Below are 17947 nucleotides of genomic sequence, written 5' to 3'. Positions count from 1 at the left end.
ACAAGACAGTAGCAAGATGTCATTTACACGCACTGACACATATTTTCAGACTTGTACAAACTCTGCCACAAATCTTTTTTCACATAAAGGAATTACACTTGGCAAGTATGATGGGTGCGAAACAATTATTACTATGGGTGCGCGAGAATACTAGAATACAGTTTAGAAAACATCCGTGTAGTTAGATTTAGGTGCACATTAAAGAAACGCAGGTGATTGAAATTTCCAGAGTCCCCCACAGCATGCCTAATAATCAGAAAGTGGTTTTGGCATGTTAAACCCCATAATTTAAATTTTCTTTTTTCGAGTACAGTCTACCCTCGTTACAATGGACCCGCGTACAACAGACTTGTGGACACAAAGGACCCATATTTCAACCTTACTTTGCTCTACCTATTTTATTAATTCAACAAAGTTCACCTTTAACGGGCTGTGCTACAGCGGACTATCAGCTACAGCGGACGAAATTAGTGACGATTTTTTTTCAAGATCGGGTTTATATTATGGACTTTTGCCACGTCGACACGGGCTGACAATGACTTGTGAGGAGCAGTCGACGATCGCGGCTCGATATTGCGCGCACGAGGGAGGAAGGTGGGGCAAAGGCAAGGGAGATGGGGTGGGGGGTTTACTCCGGCAGCTGCTGCTTATGGCACGGCTGTGCAGGCGCCATATCTTGAAAGCGATCTGCGATGTGGACAAAGTGCACTCAGTGCCGGTAGCTTTGTGTGCGCTGTGCTTTTGGCGTTTAGTTTGTGTTGAAGCGAGAGACAGCACGAAGGTCAATTGCTCGCTTCTACTACCACGCTCGCTTTTGACAGCAACTTTCCGCGGTCATCGAGCAAGATGTGTTCATGCTTACCTGTGCGTGCGTGACGCCGTGCTTGTTAATTTAGTTAGTATGCGAATGTTTACAACTTTATATGGCCGATAAAACTAATATGCTTACTTCGCATAGCTGTCTACCAATTTGCTATCGCAATCGATGCTTTGCCTCGGGTGAAACTGCAACTTATTTTTGTTTGTTTTTTTACTTTGGATGTTTGTCACTCGCTCTATGCAAAAACGTTACACATCGCGATTAAAGTTTAAGAATGAGGCGTTTCGGATATTACGGACTTTGGATAAAACGGACATTTTTCGTCCAACGAACCCTGATTATCAGGGTCCGTTGTAATGAGAGTTGACTGTATGCAAATATGAATCGAATAGTGAACGTCCAAATTCGTCAGTTTGCAAATGGAATCTCCTGAGTCAAATATCTGCTATTAGATTTTTCGAATAATCAGTATATTAGGTAAAGGACCTAGTGTGATCGGTGCATTGAAGTGTGCAGCCTTCCCACGGCGTGTGGTCTGTCGACAGAAGGTACACTGGTCAACGGGACTGATATAAACAATAATGTGACATAGACAGAGGAAACAGCGACAGAAGTAGCACGTGTTTCGGAGAGCACAAGAGCACGTGCGAAGACTGAACTGATTAGCTGCCAGAAGCCATGCAGACTGCATCGGATACGTTTGCTCCCATACACTCATATTCACTCAGTTCGGAATTTTCTGTGCAAGAGCGAATGCAGTACACAAGCTTGGTATATGTCCCTGTGGTATGGTTGCCCATGAACCCGAACACCAGTCTAACAGCTGTCAGTGTGACCTGCACAGGTCACGAGACCTAATTGGTGCTGCTCCTTCACGCATCACCGACTAAATGTAACGGCTTGGTGCCGAATGACGCGGATCTATTGGCAGCAGCCACACAATACTTGGAAAGCTGACAAACTGCCTCACCAACGATAGCGAGTGAACAAGGATGGAACTAACATTGTTCATGACTGCCATCCTTGCGACACTGTCTGTCATGTCATCTGTCATGGTTCCCAATGCCATTCATAGATGCACATCGACCTCTTTTTGTAGGCTTGAGCAACCTGTGACAAATTCACACGGCGTTTGCAAAAGTGTTGTGCAACAAGTGTGTCGAACGCCTGGCTGCAGACATTGCGGGTTGATGGGTTGATGAACAAGGGAGGGGGGGCTCCCGATTTCGGAGCATTGGACAGGTAGCAAACGACACTGAGCCCAGGAATAAAAAAGGTGTTGCTCTTTAACATCAGCACAACTGCGTTCGTCATGCACGATCGCTATGTACAAGGTAGTGAGAGAGCCCCATGATTCACGATTCCATGTTTTCATCAGTCGAGCAGATTGACCTTCGTGAGCTGGCGATAACCAGCAAAACATCCCTAGCTGAAAAGCTAGAAAGGCCTTTCTGTATTTTGGAGGAAAATCAGAAAGGAAGACATTCCCTGCAATAAAAGATTGCCATAAAACACAGGTCCACTATTAAACTGAAAATCTCATAATATTCAGTATAACAAAACTTCACAACTTCGTCAGCTTCAGAGGGAAACAAGCACTCGATTCTATTTAACGGACATTCTATTGGGAGGGAGGGGGAATATTTTTTGTGCCTTCACATAGGACTGAGGGCTGGCATATTAATTTGGCGTTCCCATTATTAAGAGTAGCCCCTACTGTTCGTCTCAATTCGGCACCTAAATTACCGGTACCTTGCAACGTTCTTGTTTTTCAAGGCTAGTAAACTCACAAGCACATGCGCAGCACCATGTTTTCTTGAACAATATATATAAGCATAAATCTATGTGCAAAATCTTTTTATATTCAATATTTCTTCCTTTCATAATAACGCACTATTTTTTAGTTTGAGTTCGCAAATTCGAGCAATGAGAAAAGCCTTCATTGAACTGCCTGCTGTGTGTAGAATGCACTGTATGATTTTCTTGGCAGTCTAGGTGTAAGCGAATATTACAATTCCCCAATGACGGGTTGATCTGGTTTAACTACAGTGATGGGTTTTCCTTGTATGTGGTTAGGTTAATAATGGCCTTTGTGCACGGGAATTGTAGCAGGGTACGTACTTTCACCAGCTGTGCAAAGTCAACAGAATCTGTATGCTGTACGGCTGGACTTGGCAGGTTATGCAAGCCTCACCTGCTTGTCATAGGAGGACCCCTGCTGCATGATGGGTTGACCCGACTGCTCCTGAGACTGCTGTCCTCCCGCCGCCCACGCCGACTGCCAGCTGCAAGATGCCCCCGGGGGGCTCTGCTGGTCGCGGCTCTCGCTCGACATGTTGATGGCTTCGTTGTTGGCCTCGACCTGCACCGAACCAATGCACGAGACAGATAAATTGCAAGCTTGCATGGCAGTTGCTTAATACGAGCCAGGAGCAGTTTAGGAGATGCCAGACGAACAAATCGATGCGTGAACAAGAAAAAAGTAAATAGGAACACAACACAGACGAATCCCATAATAATGAAGTACCGTGTGACATTGAAATACCTTTCTTGTATCAGACATTCGTTATAATCATAAATTAGTTACACGCTTTACTTTGTTACTTATTACTTTGTTATATATTGGTTCATTATGTTTACGTTTCACTTTACTTTGACGAAATTATTATATAAACAAAAACAGTATCTGCCTCATCAGGAAACGCATTCAAAAACTTCTCTTGTGTAAGCTGAAGTGAATTCTGGGGTTTTATGTGCCAAAAACATGATTTGATTATGAGGCATGCCGTAGTGGGGGACTCTAGATGAATTTTGACCACCAGGGGACCTTTAACGTGCCCCAAATTCACGGGACATGGGCGTTTTTGCATTCCGCACCCCGTCAAAATATGGTTGCTGTGGCCGGGATTTGACCCAGCGACCTCATGCTAAGCAACGCAACACCATAGCCACTAAGTAAGCCACCACAGCGGGTGCCTGTTGTGTAAGTGCCATGGCCATCGCAACAGTGACTACATCATGCCAGCCGGCATAATAAATGATTGGTCCAGTTGCTCCTGAACGGTATCTGTCTAAATGCTGATGCTGCATGCAATCATGGAAGCAGAAGATAGCATCCGAGCCTCCTCAATTTGTATGTTTGGACTGCCCAGAATCTCGGGCAGTCATTGGCAGTTCAATACAAAAAAATTTGGAACATAGTCCGAAGCTACAAAAGTCATATGGATCGATCCGGAAAGAAAGCTTCCAGAGGAAGCAAAATTTATACTGATCTAGGGACTGGAACACGGCAGCAAAGCCTTTTCGGGGCATGACACATCCAGATGTGCAGCTACACAGAAAGACAGAATAAGAGACAATAGGCGTTCGCAACTCCACAGGGTAGCTTAACAATGCAATACATGCACAAAGCACGCACCTGCTGCTGCTGCTGTTGCTGCTGCTGCTGCGGCTGGGGCGGGTAGGTTCCCTGGCGCTGCTGCTGCTGGCAGGCGCCTGCCTCAAAGGCCCAGCTGGGGTGCTTACTAGAATTATCCATGGTGGAATAATTAAGTGGACACTGGGGCTGGTAGACGGGCTCGCCCTTGCGCTTGTGGCGCTCCTCGGGCGAGCCGCCGTCTTCCGCCGCCTGCTTGGCCTTCTCCTCCCCGCTGCCACTGCTGCTGCTCGAGGCTGCCGAGCCGGGCTGCTGGCCCTCGTATTGGCCGGCCTCGGACGGGGGCGCCGGCAGGCCAAGCGCCATCTGGCCCTGCATCAACACAGCATGGGGCTGTGGGCGTGACACGCTCCTTTTAAAGCTGCTCCTTTCAGATCAGATTTATGCCACTCAGCTGCAAAGGCCAACTGCCACGAGATGGAACGCTGAGGAGATGGATGAGCATTCTCTCCAGTTGCAAAACGGCACGAAACACAACACACAGATACGAAAAGGTGTTCTGTGTAAGGCACTACTCAGGCCGCTTTACATGTACAAAAGACCAATGAGGTCTGAGCGAAGAAAGGAGAAAGACGAGGGGTTCGTAGAGGTCGAGCTATGAGGAATAGATAGATCATGTCGTGAAGAATGAAGGTACGATGGACCAGGAGAGGTGTCTACCACACAAAGTGGAGGCAGTAGTGTGATGAGCAGAGTTGTGGATCAAGATGTGAGTGAAAGCTCAAGATTATTCAGCAACATGCTTAAGGGCTAAAGCCATGAATGAGGGAAGCTGCTAGGAAAGTCTCATGCGCAAAAGTTCCATGGAGACTCGTATGCCACTTTATCACGTAGAGAAATGAAATGAATGTTGTCTCCATGGAGGAGGAAGAAGATGAAGAAGGCACATGAAGAGATATTCTCTGGTAGTCAAAGCATATGGGAAGACTGCAGCAAAACTTGAAAAGAAACACATTGCAGATTGAAATTATGTGCCCTGCAGACATGGGAGCTCGGCACAATATTCCACTAGCACATGAAAAACTTTACCTACATCTGCCAGATTGGTTGCTGGAAAAAAAAAAAAAAGAACTTCAGAGAGGGCTTAACAGCCTGCAATTGCACCCATGGTCTCCAGAGTTCCTCGCACACCTCAGTAGAAAGTCAACATGACAGACAGCTATTTATATTCCTCAACTCAGAGAATGTCAATTTTTACAAAGGTGCATATGCACAATTATTCATATGTGACCTTTAGAGTCATAAGAACTATTATTTGCACTGTTTGCCAAACAACTACATAAACAAAAAAACAAAATGTTTCCATAGTGGTTCCTATGCCAGCTTTCATTGAGGAAAGAGCACTCGTCAGTGCCATAAGAAAAGCTTTTGCGAGCACTCACACCTTTCAACAGTCAAACAGGAATCGTAGACTTCACTTAGTGGCTTAGCAGGTGCACTTCCTTTCTGCTCAGTGAATGACCGAAAGCGCTTCTCACCATACACACTCGCTGCAATTTGCAAGACTTCACGCGACTCTTGTGAGGTTCACTTCTCCATTTTCTTTCTTTCTCTCTACCCCTTTCCTTATTTCTTGCACTGGAAAGCCAGATAGAGGCGGCAGAAAGCACTGCATACCACTGCACGACTGGAATAACCAATCATCCGCTGATCATGTATGGACAATCAAAGGCAAAGGGAAACTTTAGTCAAGCACTTTGATACTCCCTTTCAGAGCAGCATGAATGCTATTCTTGCAGAACAAGAATCCCTGTTCACACAGTCATCGTGCACCATTCCCCCTGTTCCGTGCTCCTACTCCTGTCTTACAAGTGAAAGCCAGTAAGTATCTCAAAGAGTAGCCAGGGAAGCATGACCACCACGCCACCTACCAGGGCCTGTTGAGTGCAAATCTGCTGGTTGAAGAAGTTCTGAAGTGCTATGAGTGCGTGGTTACTCGCCGCAGTCGTCGAAACCTGCAAGAAAACACAAGCAATGCCTTACAAACCCACAGAACTTTAAATACAGTCTGTTCCACTTACAAAAACTATTAGACACCGAAATTAGCTGTGGCATGTGATCTGCTACAAGCTGTTAATAATAATGCACTGCCCAGATTATAGTAATGCACTGTACAAGGTAACGAGGCAGTACCAGTGATAGCTGCGGCACTTTATCAGATACGTATACAGTTAAACCTCCATATAATGAACTTCAATGTAACAAAATTCTCGATATAACAAGGTATTCAACTTCAACCTCTTGTGCATAGAACACCATGTATTTAAAACCTCAATATAACGAAATTTCGCTTTCGCCGCAAACAAATGCCGAGACAATAAATGGAAACTTCCGCGGACACAGATGGCCAAATGACTGAATTACAAACGGATTCTTGGAAACGCACCTCTCAAATCACGCATGGCATGACAAGAGCGACTGCCCAAGTGGAGCCGCATCAAGTAGGTGCGAGTGAAAGAGTGCGAGGATGTGACAAGAAAGATGGTGGCTTCACGAGTGCCACATTCCTGCACAAGCAGAGGGAAAGAGAGGGAGGGGAGCGAGCTCGCAGTAACGCAATCAAGAGCGCACGAGGGTCACGGGGGCAAGTTGGCGTGCCCGCATTTCTGCCGCTCGGCTGCGCATGACTAAGCGCACACGCAGCCGCGCACGCTGCTTTAGACGTAATCTACTGCACGTGGAAAGAGTGGGCGTGCTGAGACATCATGCAAGCCGTCTTCTCGTGCGTTTAGTATTGGGAGTATGCATAATTTCGAGTTTCGATGACTCGTTGGAGCGAGAAGCAGACGAAGCATTCGGGTCGTCCCAGTGCGGGCAATGCTACCAGCCACGGCTGCCTTCGCTCAATTCGTACCACCAATGTGAAGACATTGTCGACGTGGCATGACACCGTATCATTCGTTGCCGTCTCCCAAATTCATTTCAACATGAATTGTTTTCTCATTCAAACTTGCTTTTTTGCGATTGCCCGATAATTCGGACAATTCTGTGGCCCCTTTGCGTGCAAGAAAAATCAATTGGCGACTGTGCTTATTTGCATAAAAGGTCAAATTTCAGTACAACGAAATTTCTATGTAACGAAGCAAATTGCCGATTTTACCTACTTCGTTATATTGAGGGTTAACTGTATATACTCATATACTTTACAGAAAACGTACAATGACGTAAATATGACTACGTTCTTGTTGTGATTACCACATGAGTAATGTGATGCCATAACACTTGTACATAAACCTGTGTAGCTGATTATAGTCCTAATTAGCACCCAAAAAACCTTTTTCCGACGAATGTGCAGCAACCTGAGAAGCTGGTTTGTATCATGACCACCAGCACAGGAAGGGAGGGGGCACAACGACTATGACTACTACTCCTGCTACTGTCATTTTCAGTCAGGGTAGAGTCTATCAAATCTATCACTGTGAAAGCTGCAAATAAAAGCCTCAGCATAAAGGGTAAACATTCAGCAGATACCTGCCTGGTTGGGGACAACTGAATTAAAGAAGAGAAACTCCGACCCAAATTTATTTTAAAAACCCGACATTTCATACACCGACTGGCTCCTCCTTCAAGGGTGAGATGGCGTGAGGCATAGCAGTGCTTATACTATGCGTTTTTGGTGCTTTTAAAGGTGCGCAGACACTTTTCGTAGACCTCGACAGTAAACAGCAGGAAGTGTTCCAGACGAACGATTGATGTTCCCAGGCATCTTCTGGATGTGCCAGGATTCCTAAAGGAGCCAGAGCCGGTGGTGGTTTTCTCTCACCAAGACGACAGCGCCATCGGGGATAATCTGGTGATCAAAAATCTTGCAGTGTTCTGATACAGCACTGCATTCTCCGTCTGATTGGCAAAGGTCATTCTTGTGTTGAATTCTTTCCGGGAAGTTTTTAGTCTCGCCAATGTGCAACGCTTCCACACTAACAGCAATTGGTAGTGTACAACCATCGCATTTTAGTGCCTGGAACTTGTTAAAAACCTTCCTGGAAACAGCCTTGAGTAATATTTAAAGGGGATACTGAAAAAAATATTTTTAAAAATAAGGGAAGCATTGAAATTTAACTTTGAAGGTGTTATTGTTGCGATACGCAGTGTTTATTTGACATATTTTTTAATAAGATGGCTGTATTTTTGGACGATTGTGAGCGCATAGCGGCTGCACGCCGGTACACGTGGGGCTGCGCGCCAGCTGTCGTGGTATCATGTACGCAGGCTTGCAGTAGCAGCACCAAAAACAACAGAGATGGGTAACTGGCGCTTGTCTGACGTCCGCGTCTCAGTGTTTCATGAGCGCACAACCATGCAAGGTGCGAATGGAAGCGACTGCACGAATGGCGCTATCACATAAATGTGCGACGTGAACTTGCTCTGTAGTCGGTTCCGAATGATGTAGCAGTCCAAGTGTACAACTCGAATAATGAGTTAAGCCGCTGTTTCAAATGCAGTTGAAGCTGGAAATGAAACAAGGCATTGTAGCTGCTTCAAAATCGTTCGGCTGAAGTTTCTGAACACTGAAAAAAAAGAAAGGCGATTTGGACGTTGTGTCGACAATATTCTCATGCCGATACAGGCAGCAGACCCTTGTGCAATAGCGAGCATATGCATAGAATGCCTGTGGCGTCCTGGCGTCTGCTCCAGTCCACCTTTACTTGCGCCAGCGCTGTGGTGCGTCAACTGTGGATGCTACATGAAGTTCTCCCATAGTGTTACGCAGAAGTTTCATGACCAAATGAAAAGTATTCAAGGACCCTCCTATTATGACGCCACAGCGAATGCTGCTCGAGAGAGCAGAGTACGAAGATGACATGATGCCCTTTGCTCATTGCCTGTCAATCTCATCTTCATTTTTCCGCTGTGCAATAAAGAACTAAAAAGCATAACTACTAGCGTCTTCTCTTCTTGAATGCACCTCTGCTGGCTCCGTTCCTTTCTCATTTCCGCTTTCTGGAGAAAATGGAAGAGAGAGCCAGGCTTCAGGCATTGCCTTTTCGCTGACATCCTTGCTGCATCCGTTTCAACTCCTTGCTACTCTTGTTCCCAGTTGCCAATTTTGCATAAAAAGTGCTGTACAATTAGGGAAAAACCAGACGAGGTAACGAGTGACATTCATATTGCTTATGGGTTTAACAGTTATTGCAGGGTTTGATGATGGACGATGTTTCGCATGATGTTATTTTCCACCTTATCTAACCCATATCACGGGTATATAGCTCCGAGGATCTACCAGCGTCGCGTCGATCCATCATTCGAGGAAATAATGAAGCGAAAGGAACAGTTAAACACAACTGGCGTTTTCTCCAGCTGCATACAGACCAGCTCACTACGAACTGAATCCCTTTCCTGGTCCTTGGATCAGTCTAAACAAGGGTGGTTGAACTAACAAAGCAACAGCGATGCGTGTGCCTGTTGCAATAGGTGGTGACAGCTGAATGCACCTCGAATTAACTCTTTCAGTACGGCGCCATAGGCCACACAGAGTTCCGATGACTTCGAATCCCCCGCAAAATTTTAAACCGACGCGCTACAGACAACTAGCCCCATCTGGCGGATTCATTTAGAACTCTTCTTTCAGTTTCGTTTTTGTTTTTTTGTTGTCTGTGTGCGGAGGCGCTCCGCAAGTGAAATTTGAACCGAAGGTGGATTCGAGTTCCGGGAGAATGGCATCCTGTTGGCATCCTGTCTGCGCTGCCCACTGCCTGACCCCTGTTCGAAGCACTTTTGCCACTTCTGCTGCTGATTTTTGTGATCCAAGCAGCAGTGATAGCTCAAGCAACGATGAGATGCGGAACTCGATCGTCAGATTTTAGCTGTGATGAAGACGCTCCAGCTCAAGTGCCCCGAACGTCAACAGGTGCTCGCAGGTAGGTTTCGTTTTTGAATTCGCGCTGTAATTATACAAAAACCTGGTTCAGATTTGACGAATGCAGTTTTATTTTTGTGTTTAGGGTCTCAACAACCTACAGCCAGGATATTTTGCAAGTACACCGTGCCACGCCGTATCGAGCTTTTGCCCACGAGACAGCCCGGTGCCCATGTCGGAGCAGTGCTGCGGAACGATGCGCGTCGATTTTCAAGAGCGCTGCATTTTTTCCTCTTGTTTTTTACTACAGAGGTGATCAAGACTTTGTGTGAGAACACAAATAAATATGCCTGGATGCATATTTTGGACCGACCGACATACTCTCGACGGGACAGCTCTTGGGAGGAAGTCACTCCACTGGAGATGCTCAGACTTATTGGAATAATCATCTACATGGGAGTTGTCGATGTGCCACGACTGCACTTATACTGGCGATCAACAGGAATATTCAGTAATCTTCTCCCGCAAAATATTATGCCAAGGGACCGTTTTTTTTGCGTTGCTGTCATTCCCAAGTGTAGGGGACCCGGAGGACTTGGCAGCTGCAGCATCTGTTGGACTTGGAGGGTATCCTGGCTTCTGGATCACATCAATCAAGAATCTGCAAATTTGTTTCAACCACAGCGCAACCTCACCGTTGACCAACGCATGGTGAAATTGAAGGCTCGATCAGGTATAAGACAATACATCCGAGACAAGGTGACGAAATTTGGATATAAACTCTGGGTGCTGGCAGATTCAAGAACTGGATACACCCTACAATTTTCGGTGTATACTGGCAAGCGTGAGGCACCAGGACAACATGGCTTAGCCCTTGACGTTGTGAACAAGCTTTGCACAAAGTACCTCGATCAAGGCTACAGAGTTTATATGGACAACTTCTACACTTCAAAAAAACTTTTTGAACACCTCCTCGAGCACAAAACTCTTGCATGCGGAACAACACGCAAAGATTGTCACTGCTTTCCAGTTGAATTGAAACACTCATCATGGGGAAAAAGCGCAGAGCGTGGAGATGTTCGATGTATTCGTGACGGCAACATCCTGTACATGCAATGGAAAGACCGGCGTGCTGTGAACTTGAGCACGATGCACACAGCAAATGAGCACGTGCCTGCCAAGAGAAGAGAGAAAAGGGGGCGCCAATGGGCTCTGAGAGTCATCCGAAAGCCACTCCTTGTCCACGACTACAATGCCGGGATGTTAGGCGTGGACAAATCAGACCAAATAATTGCCACATGCAACATCCTGAGAAAATGCGTACAGTCGCCGACCGTTTATTCGGACCTCACGGGGACTGCGAAAATGTCCGAATAAACAGGTGTCCGAAAAAGCAGATTAAGAAAAAAAAAATGAAATCCTTTATTTCCACGCACTTATTCGGGCTCGGCAGTAGCCTTGGAAGAAATCGTGAATGCGCCGTTGCACGCTGTTCCGTTTACGTGCAATCAGATAAGCCTGAATCTCGGAGAGGGTCGTACGGTCACTATTGGCGGCTGAAAGCACAGTCACTGCTTGTACACGCTCCGCATGCGACGGCAGCGTAGCACATGGTGCGTCATCTTCCGACTCCGAGTCATCGTCCGGCGGTGCAGCAGAAACCTAACGAATGATCTTGCCGTCGTCGAGTTCTGCGCATGTCAATACAGCAGTGTCAGCACCTATGAAACTGTCAAATGAGACGGTGTCCGGAATCGCAATGCCACCACTGCGCAGGTCTCGGCAGAACATTTTCCGCGTCAGTAGGGAGCACATCGGAAGGTGACAAATCTTAGGCCTCCCGGCACCCGCTTGCCGGCATTCCCCAGCGCAGTCTGCGCGGGCACTGTCGACGCCATTAGACCCTTGACGCCATGTTTACGTATGCCGCGTTGGATCACCGAAACCTCGACACAGCACACAAAGCAAACACCACCGTGCCGACACCAGTCGCACAAACGAAAAACGCGGCCTGCTCGCAGCGTCTTGCGCGAGGAAACAAACAGCTGCTGGATTGTCTTGACATGGCTTACTAAGCTGAAACCGGAACTGCTGCAGAGCCGCTCTATTTAACCAGGTAGAAACGATGATGATGAGCGGGGATTTCTAGTAGCGCCACTTCGTGGGGCAGCAAGGAAGCTCCGTTCAAAACAAAAATGGCGTTCAGCAAGTCGAACCATGCACCGGTCAGAGTCGGTGCATGGTGCTCTCGACCGAGTTAGCTAAAGGAGTGTCCGAAAAATCAGACGAGAGGTTGCAAGGTGTCCGAACTTTCGGCAGTTGTTATACATTATGGTCTATGGGGAGAATGGCGGTGCCGCGAAGCTGACCGAATAATCGGGCATGTCGGAATTTTTGGAGTCCGGAAAATCGGTCGGCGACTGTACATTGGTGGAAGACGCTGTTTTTTCACTGTGTAGACATCGCGTGCGTGAACAGTTTCATACTGTTCCAGCAGCACCGAAAAGACAACCCAACAGTTCGAGAATTTTCTCGAAGCACCTACTTTGACCAGCTTGCATTTAGGGAAGAACTGATTCAGCAGATATTTGAGTATGATGAAGTCACACAAGGTCATGCTCCTTTCTCACCCCCCTTCTCGCCCTTGGGCCCCATTCCGCACCAACCAAAAAGAATGAAAAAGAGGAGAAATTGCAAAATCTGCTATCAAAAAACAATGACACAGAACAGAACAAACGTCATGTGCTACACTTGTGAAATATACCTTTGCTTCTTGCACTCACAAGACTGCTTCGCCGAGTGGCACAGCCGTCAAGGCTGCTAGATTGATGGGCCCCGATAAATGCAACACGTGGTGCACAGGATTGATATATATTGGAAGCATAGCTAAAGGGCCTAGTAACAGTTCGTATATTTCAGAATTCTCAAAATAATTTTCTGGCTAAGCACAGTCACTGATTTCTCTTTGTTTATACTTTTATGTGCACATTCTTTTGTTTATTTGACAAATAAAATGTGAACAATTCTAAATCTCAAAGCACAGTCCTTTTTTATATAAAAAGCCACACCAATAAGCTACGATTTGCTGCATAGCAATGTTAAATGCGTTTCGTTGTTCAAGAGAAAAAAAAAATTTTCTGGAAGCACTCTAAATTTCACTTTTCTGCCGTAACGAAAGAGTTAATCACGCGGGCACCGAATTGATGGGAAAACTGCGCTTCACACCCCAGCAGACGCTGATGACTACTGCCATACAAAAGGAGTGAGAAAGGCAGCAAAATGCTAACCGCCGAATAGCTGTCAAGTCTCAAGATTGATTTGGCAACGCTTTAGGAATGTGTGAGGAGTGGTGATGTAGGCGAGAGAGGGGGGTACGCCGCTTAATTTCAAGGGGGGGGGGGGGGGGGGCTGGGTACGTTCCTGGCCTACGGTCATAACACCTTTACAAATCTACTAGTGTAAAGAGTAGAATATAAAGAGCCTGCGGTAATGCAATCAAGCAGATGCTAGGGGGCTCCCTCCTGCTCCTCTTAAGCTGGACGGAAAAGGCAGGCATGCACCGGTCAGCCTTCTACAGTTCGGTCTAGACTCCCCATTGCATCTTTCCTCATCATTTTTAAAGCATGCATCATTACTGTAGCTAGTGACACATCGAACCTTCACCTTTCACTTGGATTTGTCCAAAAAGCAGTCCATGGGAGCAAGAACTTTCGTTTGCAATAACCATTGCGTTGTTTTGGGTGGTTTGAATCCACAGTTTTTCTCTATTCAATTGTGTAGGACTTTGCCGGGACCAACAGAACAGTTCAAGTTATAAGAAATTTCACTGTATCTCTTAAGCTAATCCCTAGCTCCTCTTGACTGAATAACCCTTCCTTAAAACGTATTGTCAGGCTGGTTGATCTGACATGACTTGCAAATGACCCCACAGAACATAACAAAAGGATACAGCAAGACAATCACAAGGCTCTTCCCTTTTCTATTACTGCAACTGATCGCCAATTATCTGTTTCACGCATTATATGGCCTGCGCAACACCACTTCCTTTTCCTTACCCGTAACAAGAATACCATGCACCTGCTCTCATCTATGAGCCCCACTGCCATCTCTGCACCTCTTAACGTCGTTCGTATTTTCCATTTCATCACTACTTGTGTAGTACTTGCACATTGCTACTTTCAAATTACCTTTCTCCATCTTTGTTATTAAGTTTTGGACCCGCAGTTTAGTACCCACATGTAGCAAGGCAGATTGTGATAATCCTTTGCATGCTGGTAAATATGGGGCCACCAAAGCAATTACACTTTTTGCAGTTGTCAAAAAATAGTGGCCAGCTCCGGTACTATACTTCCAAGCTCTTCTCCAGACGCAAAAGGTATTCACCTGAGACGCGTTCTTCCCTTTGCCCTTGAGGTTGATGGCCTTCTGGAACGTCTTTGCCACTAAAGTGTCAACAGAAGAGAGCACCAAAATAAGCAATAAATAAATTAGAAAAAAAAAACTGACAGCATGTGGTTCCTACACCATAGTTTCGGAATTATAAGTGCCCCATGAACCTTACTTTCATCTATTAGGGGTTTCACTTACTCAGTGAATGTACTTGGGTATGTATACAAGACGTTCAGGAATGCACAGGTGTTCATTAATCTTAGTTACTGGATTTAACGGCTGTAATTTAAGATTGTGACGAAAGTTTGCACAGAGACATGTCATGGTCATTTTTACACATTCACAATCTTTTTGGCTGTATAACACGAGGCTACTCACTGGGATTGTTGAAAATGACGCTGCCATTTCTGCAATTTTCATTCACGTGTTAAAAGGCTCAGGTCTCAAGCAAATCTATGTACCAGCTAGATGGTCACACACATTGCAGATCAAAGGCACAAAACAGATAGCGACAGAGAACATCCATGCCATACAGAGCTGCAGAACATAGTCTTGTCGTGCAAGTTCTTCACCGCATGTATTTTGCACTGTTTAATACTCAGCTCTGTGCCCATTTTTTGTAATGACCCATTTCATTTTCCATTTGCATATCACCCACTGCCCCAAGAGCAGCAATAACGGCCCACAAGTCAATGACGAAGAGTGAAAACAATGAAAAATGAAATGAGATCATCACAAAATACAGCCACTGATATACGAATTCAGGAAATCAATCAGCAGGGGTCATGGGTCTGTACAAGTACAAGCAGACTCACCCTTTGAGTTCTGCACGACCGAGAATTGAGCGAGCAGAGCGGGCGAGAGTTGAGGCGTCTGAATGATACCATTGTTCTTTTCCAGCTTCTTAGCCTGCATAAGGGAACAGAACTCCTGTTAGGGAACATAGTATGTAACACATCTTAATAAAAGTCTTAATCATAATAAATCTAGTTACATCTGTTCTGTGCTAGCTGGGCAACCTCACATTCGAAAGGCCATTGCAAACTGTGCTCAAAACAAAAAATATAGAACTAAGAAGTACTGTGTGAACATCCAGCATACACAGCAATAGACTTTGGACACTTAGCATCCTTCCATATTTCGTGGTAAAGCTCTGATGGCCTCGTGAACACTTTGTGGAAATCTTGCGGGTGAACCATGCTGGGCCTCCATTTGGTGGTATTGATGGCAGCTGCTAATCACAGCACAAACAAGTGTAGTGAAGAAAGAAAATACAAGAGCACCAAAGAAAAACTTGGGAAGATCACCAAGCACAGAAGCTATACATCAAGACAATGCGTCTACTGCGTAGCTTTAACCTTGTTGCTGGTTTATGAATGCCTTGTGCACTACAGTGTGGGGCAGCAAGCAAAAAGTGTTGTACTGCAGTCTCCGTAAAGAGGGTGAAAGCATCCCCTAAGTTGCAAAGAAGAACGAGATATTCAATGCTTCCGGGAACAAAAACAAAGTGGGAAAAAGCAGGGACTGTGTGTAGAAAACAAAGACAAACAGAGAATCGGGTGAATCGATGTACATTAACAGAGAGTTTTAGCACATCCGGTATTCCAGTAAATGAAAGTTGAGAGGGTGTTTTATCGGATGAGAGGAATTGCAAATGTGAACGGCCTGTATGGTGTAGCCACCTGGTGGCGCAGAACTCGATCAGTCAAACACAGAGCTGATATCGCACTAACCGAGTGTATTTTACTTTCCTGCTGCCATTAATTTTCAGTAGCAACACAATTACGGTGCCGCCGAAAATTTACACCAGCGGGGAAGCAGAATACATGTGGTTACTGTGATATCAGCTCTGTGCTTGTCTCATTGAGCTCTATTCCACCAGATGGCTACACCATGTAGGCCTTTCACATGCGCACCTCCGCTCATCTGGTAAAATACCAAGTCCGCTTGCATTAACCCAAATACCGGACACGCTAAAGCTTCTCCACTGACCCGACCAGGGTGACAGAACCACAGCCCACAACAGTGCTGTGACAAAATCTTATTTTAAGCTAGTTGGCCGTTCATGTTGGAGAGGAATAGGCAGCGCAAATAAAAAAGGACACAAACTAAAACGTACATCCTGTCAGTTCTCTTCATCTTTTTACTCCATTTGTCTCCCTTCAACAGCGCAGTGTTGTTGCCTTCACTCAATGACGTGGTCCTGTCACTCTGGTCGTCAAGTCATGAACGCAGCAAAGAAAGCTGCTGAATGTAGAAAAAGAAAGGGAAGGGTCTATACAAAAGCGTACCTGTTCTTCGATAATGCGATTGTAAAGCTTGTAGGCGCTCACGCCAGGGGAGGTGAAAAGGATGTTGAGGCGGTTGCCGTTGAGGCAGTGGCCGTGGAGCAGCTCCTTGGTCTTGCGAGCGTCCTCGTGCAGACGGAATTCCACTACGCCGAAGCCTTGTGGTACGCCGTTTACGATGGACAGCTGGCAGTAGGTGGGGCTGGCCACGGTCGTGAAAAGCTGCCTGAAGGCATAGATGTCGCAGAAGGTTGTGGGCAGGTTGCCCACGTACAGGCAGCGCGGATACAGGTCCGCGTAGTTCACCAGGTTGTGCTCGAGCCAGTCGCAGTGGATCTCCCCCTGGGCCACCTGCTTCTTGTGCAGCAGGTTCTTGGCCTGGCAGGCGACGGCGCGGCTGCAGTACTCGACCAGGCCGAAGCCCAGGCTCTCGTCCGTGGCGTGATGGTAGATGAGGAAGCAGCGCACCACAGGCCCAAACTTCTCGCACAGCTCCTGGAACTGTTTCACCGTCCAGTTGGTGGGCAAGTTGGTCACGCACAGGAAGCTGTCGCTGCTGCCCATCTTCAGCTTGGCGTCCGTGCCCAGCAGGGTGCGCGGGAAGTTCCAAGGCCGGATCAGCGGGTCGAACTCGTACGAGCTGTCCACTTTCATGCGCGCTGCGCACACACACACGCATACACCACCATCAGTGGCTGGACGGTCAAAAATGCAATACAGACAGCGGCTCTATGCCACCCATTGCAAAAATCCCCTGGAACGTGCGGTCGCCATTAGGTCACACAATATGTCGCCTGCTGGCACTGTGGTTTCTGGCATTGAGCTAATCCAAGTGTTGGACTGTCCAGGCTGCTGGAGGCTTGTGTACCCCAAAATTACATCAGCGCTGGCGAAAATAGCTCCATAACATGACTTCAAGTCCAGTTTAGCTGCCAGGCCTTGGCATTGGGACTTTTGACAAACGGCGCATAAGAGAGAGTTGTGAAAGGATGCAATGATAAAAGTGAAAACACAATCCAATACAAAAAAGCCATAGCAGATGACAACTGGTTCAGGTGCAGCACCATTGGGAGAAGCACGCAACAGTATCTCAAAGCTAAAGTCAGGTTATGTGAGATGGCATTGTGAAGGGCTCTGGCTTAATTCTGATGAATTGAGTTACCTTAGTATACACATAGGTTTAGATTAAGCCAGAAATGACATATGCACAAGAAGCA

At 46.4% G+C, this 17947-nt stretch overlaps 1 protein-coding gene across 3 annotated transcripts in view; it reads right to left on the bottom strand.

Moving 5' to 3' along the window:
* LOC142560416 (uncharacterized) overlaps nucleotides 1-17947 on the bottom strand; it is a 33524-nt gene that overhangs the window by 4248 nt on the left and 11329 nt on the right. For 2 of the 3 annotated variants that reach the window (XM_075672512.1, XM_075672514.1), the window contains 6 exons: nucleotides 16734-17389; nucleotides 15258-15351; nucleotides 14437-14495; nucleotides 6128-6211; nucleotides 4239-4589; nucleotides 3015-3182 (listed from right to left, as the gene is read on the bottom strand). In XM_075672512.1, the coding sequence (XP_075528627.1) occupies nucleotides 3015-3182; nucleotides 4239-4589; nucleotides 6128-6211; nucleotides 14437-14495; nucleotides 15258-15351; nucleotides 16734-17389 (1412 nt within the window). The remainder of the gene's footprint in view (nucleotides 1-3014; nucleotides 3183-4238; nucleotides 4590-6127; nucleotides 6212-14436; nucleotides 14496-15257; nucleotides 15352-16733; nucleotides 17390-17947) is intronic. The other variant, XM_075672513.1, reaches the window with a different exon arrangement.

This window comes from Dermacentor variabilis, chromosome 10 (assembly GCF_050947875.1).
Source record: "Dermacentor variabilis isolate Ectoservices chromosome 10, ASM5094787v1, whole genome shotgun sequence".
In the NCBI taxonomy this organism is placed as follows: Eukaryota; Metazoa; Arthropoda; class Arachnida; order Ixodida; family Ixodidae; genus Dermacentor; species Dermacentor variabilis.
This window is presented reverse-complemented; position numbering and strand designations above follow the sequence as displayed.